Source organism: Antennarius striatus, chromosome 4 (genome assembly GCF_040054535.1).
Source record: "Antennarius striatus isolate MH-2024 chromosome 4, ASM4005453v1, whole genome shotgun sequence".
NCBI classification, from domain to species: Eukaryota; Metazoa; Chordata; class Actinopteri; order Lophiiformes; family Antennariidae; genus Antennarius; species Antennarius striatus.
Genome location: NC_090779.1, coordinates 18,500,744 through 18,508,758, shown reverse-complemented (window position 1 = coordinate 18,508,758; position 8,015 = coordinate 18,500,744). Strand labels below are relative to the sequence as shown.

The 8,015-nt window shown below is 39.2% G+C and overlaps 2 protein-coding genes across 3 annotated transcripts in view; one reads left to right on the top strand and one right to left on the bottom strand.

The window, feature by feature from the left end:
* Positions 1-63: 63 nt before the first annotated feature.
* Positions 64-3,292, bottom strand: hsbp1b (heat shock factor binding protein 1b). Its single transcript, XM_068312838.1, has 4 exons — positions 3,131-3,292; positions 1,069-1,135; positions 705-831; positions 64-536 (listed from the first exon to the last, which is right to left on the bottom strand). Exons 1-3 carry the CDS (start codon positions 3,173-3,175, stop codon positions 710-712), a joined length of 234 nt encoding a protein of 77 aa, XP_068168939.1. The 5' UTR covers positions 3,176-3,292; the 3' UTR covers positions 64-536; positions 705-709.
* A 109-nt stretch (positions 3,293-3,401) lies between these two features.
* si:dkey-246g23.2 (solute carrier family 66 member 2) overlaps positions 3,402-8,015 on the top strand; it is a 50,145-nt gene continuing 45,531 nt past the window's right edge. For both annotated transcript variants that reach the window (XM_068312956.1, XM_068312955.1), the window contains exons 1-3: positions 3,402-3,717; positions 5,658-5,921; positions 6,702-6,835. In XM_068312956.1, the coding sequence (XP_068169057.1) occupies positions 5,713-5,921; positions 6,702-6,835 (343 nt within the window). In that variant the 5' untranslated portion in view covers positions 3,402-3,717; positions 5,658-5,712. The remainder of the gene's footprint in view (positions 3,718-5,657; positions 5,922-6,701; positions 6,836-8,015) is intronic.

Here is an 8,015-nt window from a genome sequence, read left to right as displayed (position 1 = left end):
ACATTTTTCAAAATCCACTCTCCTCATTGCCGGCTATTTATAATTTCACACATGACAAACTGCTTTGTATTAAATTTCTTTAATAGAGAACTGGAATGCATCCCACAGCTTGATAGTAACAGTGCTGTTGGTCTAAAACACTGCAGGGTTCAGACATTGCCCATTTCTCATGCTGATAAGGATGGAGGTTTTATTGGCCTGCAGGTTGTACTTCTCAACATAGGCCAGGGCATCACCGTTCCCACCTCACAAGATTTAATTAATTGTGACATACAATGGAGGAAAACCCTCCAGTTCGACTCACAAAATCCAGAAGGTGCCTTCTTGTTTCAGGTGCTGACAGGCACATAACACTAGCCTACTTTACAAATAACATTCAACTCTTCAAGCCATTACATAAAGGTTGTCTATCACAATATTCAATATATAAAAAGCATTTCACACTACAACACACCAAATCAAGGTTAAGTAATTCTCAGTGGAAAGTCCGCTCCTCTTGAATATGGGACTGACTTTGCGTCATTTGACTTTGGAACCTGCATGACAAAGTAAATAGCCAAGTTTTAGTGAAATTACTTAAACACACATTTCCAAACTTAATTGTTGCAAATCAAATATTATATATTAAATTGTTTTACACTAAGTGCAGTACTTTAGATGTTCAGTCTTAAGATATTTGTGTGTGTCTGTTCTCCCCCTATTACCTTTATTATGAGCCTGGACCCTCCTTAGCCTTTTCTGGTGATGCCTCAATCTCTTCAACACCAGCCTGGGTCATTAGGTCAGCGATGTTCTTCTCTAAGTCATCAATGCGTGTGCTCATCTCATCAAGTGGAGGAGAGGAGTCAACAAAAATAATTAACAGAATGAACACAACTTCACAAACTTGCTCTTAAATGGGAGAAATCCAATGAAAGTCAGGCTTCGACCTTTGTAAGGTTAATTATAGGAAAATTTGTAGACGACATGAAAGAGAAAATGAGTCACCACTCTAGACATTAATTAGGTTAGGTTAAAACTACATTATTTCATGTACAAAACTGCTGGCATGTTTAACTTCAAGGATATTCCTCCCAATGATCTGGTCTGACATGGTCTGGAACTTGTCCTGCATCTGCTGTAGCAGAGTCTGAACCTGAAACAAATAGTAAATACAGTACTATTAACAGCGACACCAATCCAGTGGGCAATGAGGACGTCCATTACTAGTTCAAACTGCAGATGACAAAAAGTGACATGATTTAATAACGCTGTCAATAGATTAACTGCTTTGGTCAACGACATGCATATATTTGTGTCTGAGTGCTTATTTTGCCTGTGTTTTACATAATAGGACCCCTTTAAAACAAGTTAAATGACTAAAAAAAACCTGGCATATATCACTTTATTTTGTAAAACATGTCTACAGACAACATTTTCAGTAAGTTGAAATAACATTCATATTACCTCAAATACGACGGTAACATTCGGAAAGTTTTATTAATATAAACTTTTTGATATTTGAAAATATGTATGAAATTACTAAAAAGCAAAAGCAGAAAGACACCCAAGCAGTAGTCTGCTGATTTTTGAAGTAAGCTGGAAAAGGAATACCACCTTATCACTAAAACAATGTTACCTAAAGCTTATTTAGCACTTGTCTGAAATATTGAGTGATTTTACAGTAAGATGTAACACTCTTTCAAAAGTTTTTTAAAATTTTAGGTGCTACTTACGTGCTTAGCGCTTTACAAATAAAAGCTGGTTTTAAGTTATTTAAAGGTTAAATTTTAGGGCATTTTTAAGAAAAAATGAAAAGGTGGTTTTATCTTATAGTTATGAATGTTAAAAAGGACATTACAGAACACCAAGTAAAAGAAATACAATAGAAAAAAAACAAACATAAAAAAAACTTCAAATAATTGATATCTACGTATATTACACTGTATTTTCCTTACCTAATGTTAAAGTTAGAAATGCAGTCAGGAAATTTTGTGTTTGAAAAGGTTTGATTTAAAGTAATTTATCAAACCATTCTTCCACACTGATACTGAATGCTTTTTAAAAAAAAATTGTCTGCCATTGTAAAACATCAGCCATCCCAAACTAAGAAGAAGAGATGTACCTCAAGAATCCCCATGAGGAAATTCCTTTTTCCACTCACAGTCTATACATGTTTCACCCTAACGCACCATGGTGTATGAAACTTAAAAAAAGGCTACAGGAGACAAACATACTGTAATTTGCTGTGACAAGAATCTGTCAAATAAGGGTGGCTATAGCTCAGTCCACCAGATCTTGGGCTGGGGACCAGAGGGTCGCCAGGTGTTGGGCAAAAGATTTCGGAGTGTGAACTGGCAGTGGGAAGTGCCAGTTCACACTCCAATACACTAACTAGAGTGGATAAACAATTTCCTTTTGTGATTTACTAAAGTTGGTTCAATCTTAATTATTTAAGTAGAATAAGGAAAGGAACACATGCCCAAACTTGATAATGAAATGTAGCTCCGTGGCTGTGGAAAGTGGTGTGATCACTAGTCTTCACTTTAACACAAACATTCAAGAGTCAATGCATACAGAACACAAAACACACGAACACTTGAAAAGTAATTTGAAGGAACAAAACATCATGGATAGGGAGACTATTAAACTAACAATAGCAGGGAGTTTAAAACAAAACATTCCTCACGCTCATCTCCATGACAACACTCAAAAGCATTATCTCAGCTGTATTTTCAATGTACTGTATATAATAAATGAACATTATTAAATGCGCATTACTACATATATACACTGCTACAACTGCTTTTGGAATGAGCGACTTTACGTACACAAATAACGATTCCCGTCAGCATAATTTATGTTTATATAGGGCTATGAGAGTTGGTCGTATTTTGCTGAGGTCATTTACAAGACCATTACATAATGAGACGTAGATTTACACAAAAGTCAGGGAGTTCTGGCTTGGGTAAACACTTGGAACACATCATCACATTTCATTATAACAAACTGATAAAATGAGATACTGCTGGTGTGATATGCTAGTTAAGCTAAGCAATGCATGCTAGCTTTAGCTTACCATCCTTGTCCAAGTGATGTTTTGCTAGGCTACTGCTGCTAATACTAGCTCACCCTCTCGATCTCCACTCACCACATTTGTAAGGTCCTGCACCGATTTGGGGTCCGTCTCAGCCATTTGGATGTATAAATGATTATCAGTGCCCGAAAAGATACTAAAACTCAAAGAGCTGCTCCCTCAAGATTCCGGAGTCAGGTTTGTAAATGTCCTACCGACCACAGTTACTGTCCCAAAACAGACAAAGTCTCGCGAGAGCCGCGGGGCGGGGCGGGGCTGTGTGGAGGGGCGGGGCTGTGTGGAGGGGCGGGTTGTGGATGGGGCGTATATTACGTAGCAGAAGTCGTCAAGTTTGTCTAAGTCTTAAATAAAGCTTAATGATCCATTGCATGACTTTGATTACATCCCGTTATGTGTAACAAAGAACCACAAGTTTCATGTTGAGAGTTACGATTTAAATACAAACATCAACGTAGTCGTGTTTACGCGCGTGGGTATGTATACATTCAGTGCTTTCCTGCGCGCGTGTACGTCCTCTCCTTTCTTGGGCACGGGTTGTGATTAGACACGCGAGGTAGCGTCCAGGGAAACTACTGCATAGCAGTGTGTTGACTGTGGGCGTTAGTGGGAGTGTTCAGACAAGGTGACAAAGGTGCATCAAGGTAAGGAAATTTGGAATTGGTCTGTGGTTTACTTATTAATAGTTGAACTTTATCTTTTAACTTTGAAGCATTGATAAAAATCGAATCGGATACCACTGCGTTGCTTGTTGTGAGAGTATGTCCTCTATTTTTTAATTAAAGACACGGACTTCTTAATTTATGTTTTGCTCTCTTTTGTCGTGAATTGGACTGTAAACACTCTTAACAATACTTTGTGAAGTGACTGTGTTACAGCTTCTCTTCTGCAGTTGCTGTTCATAGCTTGACAGAAGCCTAGCCTTAAAGTGATCACTGTACGTTCAGGCTTGTTTGACCCAGCCCCACTGAGATTGGGTTCCTTTCACAACTACTGAATGTGTCCCAACGCATTCGCGCTCCTGTGGTGTGATGGCGTCTCACACGAGGACAGAAAATCCAGTGCATTTGATTGAGCTGGGGATGTGTCTAACATACAGCAGACATACATAGATTGTATTCACCTTTTAAAATCATTTCGGACCACTATTGGTGCTTCATGTGCAGCTGCATGTCCTCTTATGTTTGAATGGTGTTGTACACCAGTCATACTTCAAATGTGATAAAAAGTTACCATCAGTGAAAGTACACGTTATTCATAGTATACTGTACCACTATTGTGTGCAGTTTGATCAGGATCATGATAGGGATCTGTGAGACTGGAATATATATTTAGATTAGGTTACAGGACAGTAATAGATAAACCTGTTGATGCCATCGATATGTTACTGATATAGTGCAGTCATTTGGATTTGGCATGAAGAAGATCAGAGTAAAGTAAATTCATCATGATGACATGACTATGTGATCTGACCTTTAGTGAAATTTTTCAATAATTAATGATTTTTATGTCCTGATACAAAATATAATACGCTTAAATATAATGCCTTGTTGTGTACGCTCACAAGCTTATCCGTTTTTTCTGTCAGAAGCCTGCTGATAAGCAAGTGTTCCAGGGTTTTAATTTTGACCTATAAAATAGTTCTGATTATTTAGGTTTTCGTTTCATTGGTTTTGATGGGGTTACGCGCTTTGATTGCTTTCTAGTTCGATTGCACTGACTAAAGCACTTCTTGCTGGGTGCATTGACCCAGTGTGGAAAGGCTCTCTAAGCTTTACTGAGTGATTTGTCAGCTGACACTGGGTACCAAGTAAGGAACATAGCACCTAACCTTTTCTTAGAACATACCATTTAGTCATGAACGAAAATGATATGTCTCGTGCAGTCACATGCCCCCACCGTATCAGGCTAAGTCATACCTTTTTGTCCAAGTAACTGCACATGTAAAGTACATGGAGGGCAGAAGCTGTAAGTTTTATTCCCACTCATGTTCCTCCTACCAGAAGTGTACTCCCTCCCCATCTCTCCATTTCCTGTCTCATATTTTCAGCTATCATGTCCATCAAAGGCAAAATGCCGCAGAAATAATAACTTTGAAGTTATTTCCTTTGCTTCAGTGAAGAGGACAATCAAAAAGAAAGAAACATACCAGTTTAATAGTTCAGCACATTTATAGAACTTTGCACATAGTATAAATAAAAACATAGCTGCTCATTAATCCCAGCTGAATTGGAGCTCTTCTTTGTCTTTGTTTTCATCTTTGTCTTCTTTGTCCTATTCTTCATCTTTTTATTCTTCTTTTCCTTCTTCTTCTCCTCCATATTAAAAATGATGGTGAATGGGCTTGAAGTCATAGTACCCAACTCTTTAATAATAAGAGAGTACATATATATTTTTAACTTTTGCTTCACTTTGACTCTAACAGCCTCTAGGTGTAACCACCTCTTTTCTGCTAAAATATGTAATCAGATTAAACTGATCTTCAGCTGTTGAGGGATTTTATTGTCAGGGCTTCGTTACTTGACCTGTGGTTTGCTTGGAATGTCTATCAGTGGTAACTGCTGAGCTATCACTTCTTTGACAGTGACTCAGTGTCAAGCATTAGACCCCTGGAAAACTCGAGAGGATCTGTTGGTGTGATGGATGCAGAGCTGACTTTGCAAGAGGCAGATATGGAGGGTTCGTGGACATTGCTGTCCTGGATGGCGTCCTGCCTTATGGTCTTTGGGGGATCCCTGCCCTATGTGCCACAGTACCAGGAGATCCAGAGGAGGAGCAGCAGCGAGGGGTTCTCCACAATGGTCTGCTTGGTGCTTCTCATTGCCAACATCTTGCGTGTCTTCTTCTGGTGAGGATAATCAGTGACGTGTGTAAAGATGAACGAGGCAGTTAAACCACAGTCACTGTTCATACACACCACACAACACTACTGTCAAATAAGTGATTAAAACCAAATTGGACAGGTTGTACACAGTGACACAGGGGCTACCTGAAATAACAGAAACTATCTTTGAGAAAAATCGATTGGACATGTACTTTGAGTTTGTGGTTTTTGCCCATATCCCATCTGCTGATATGTTTGAGAGGGATTTATCACCTGAACTGTAGCCAGGCATTAGGGGAAGCAACACTTTTTTCTTCACATCTTCATTTTTTATGTACAAATGTATACGTTGTAGATAATAGTACTTTGTATTCAGACTGGCTTACAGTCCCGTCATAATCAGCTTTATGTGAAAGCTTTAACTGTTCGGAACTTGTACGTTTGCACATAAGAGTATTTAAGAAACCTGGCGGAATAGCCACCTTTTTTCAGAAGCGCTTATTTCAACTGAAATGTATTACACCATCTGAGTCTCATGCTGTTTACATAGAGGCTGCCTCTCAAAATGTGGAACAGGGCACAGGTCATGTTCTAAGCAGAAGAGCAGATAAAGAGAAGTTTGTAAATACTTTGCACAATCTGTTAAAGTGTTTCATTTTGTAAGGTCTTTCCATTTTTCGGCCACAGATTATTTTCCCTCTAATAAAACCTACATAACTGAATATACCATAGTTCAACTGTCAGTTTTTTTGTTTTTATCCCAACTTTATTTTTGCATCCAACTCATGTGTCGCTCCCATCCAGGATCGGCAAGCAATTTGAGCTCACCCTGCTCCTCCAAAGTGTGGTTATGATCATCACCATGTTCACCATGCTTCACCTCTGCTGCAATGTCCAAAATACCAATCGAGTGAGCACCAAGCAACACCGACTGTCAGGTAACTAATACAATGCATAGCAACAAAATGTAACTTACAATGAACCTTGACACTACTGTTTGTGTCTACGAGTATTTTCAAATCATCTCAGTGCTGTCAACCAAATACCCAGGCTTGTCGATACCACTTTTTACAACTCCCCAAAAGAGGGCGCCATTGTAAAAGACTAGATTACGTGGAAGTCTTTTCTGAAATGCCCTGTCTCTAAAAAGGCTATTAACTGTTAATGGATTACAGTATTTATTTACCTCATTCGTTATTGTTTAGTAACTTGAGGCCTTCCAGTCTAGCGATGCTGCTGTTCACTGGTAACTGTAAAGACTTACGAGAAGTTAAAATAATGGGGTGTAAATAAAATGATGCAGAAGCACAAATATTCTGTGGTTGTATTAGCTGCTGGGTGACACGGTAACGCAATGGGTAGCGCTTTTGCCGCATAGCAAAGCGGTCCTGGGTTCAAGTCCCGCTCTGTGCTGAGTTTGCATATTCTCCCTGTGTCTGCGTGGGTTCTCTCCGGGTTCTTCAGCTTCCTCCCACCTCCATAAACATGCCCTTGAGGTTAATTGGCCAGTCCCAGATTGCCTGTAGGTGTGAGTGTGTGAGTGCATGTTTGTCTGTGTGTATATGTGGCTCTGAGATGCACTGGCGTTGCACCCAGAGTGTACCCTATCTCACACTGCCAGTTGGCTGGGATACGCTCCTGCTGGCTGCGACAAGTGACAGTGGAAGAAGCAGGCTTGGAAAATGAATGAATGAATGAAAAAATGCATGAAAGCATGTATCACTCTTTATAGGGTGTTGTCTTTAATCCTTTTTTTAATGGATACTTGAGTTGATTGCTTTTGCAAATGGGCTGACAGACATTCCATCCAAGTATAATTATTATGAGATAACATGGCCCCTGGAGGGAAACTGAGTGATGGAATTTCGGAGTTCTCTGATCATGCAGAGGGGAATATATTATTTAGGACAGATTATGATAAGTATTTCATTTTGTATGGAAGAAAATACATTACACTCTCTCATGGTTGAGAAACTAGGGAACTTGATGCATGAAGATGTGAGGAATGATCATTACATTCACAGGCTGCTGTTTTTTTTAGTAGAACTGGCCATTTCATTGTGAATGCAGTCATTCATTGTTTACTGGCTGCATTAGTTTGCCTAGAGTCCAGGGATG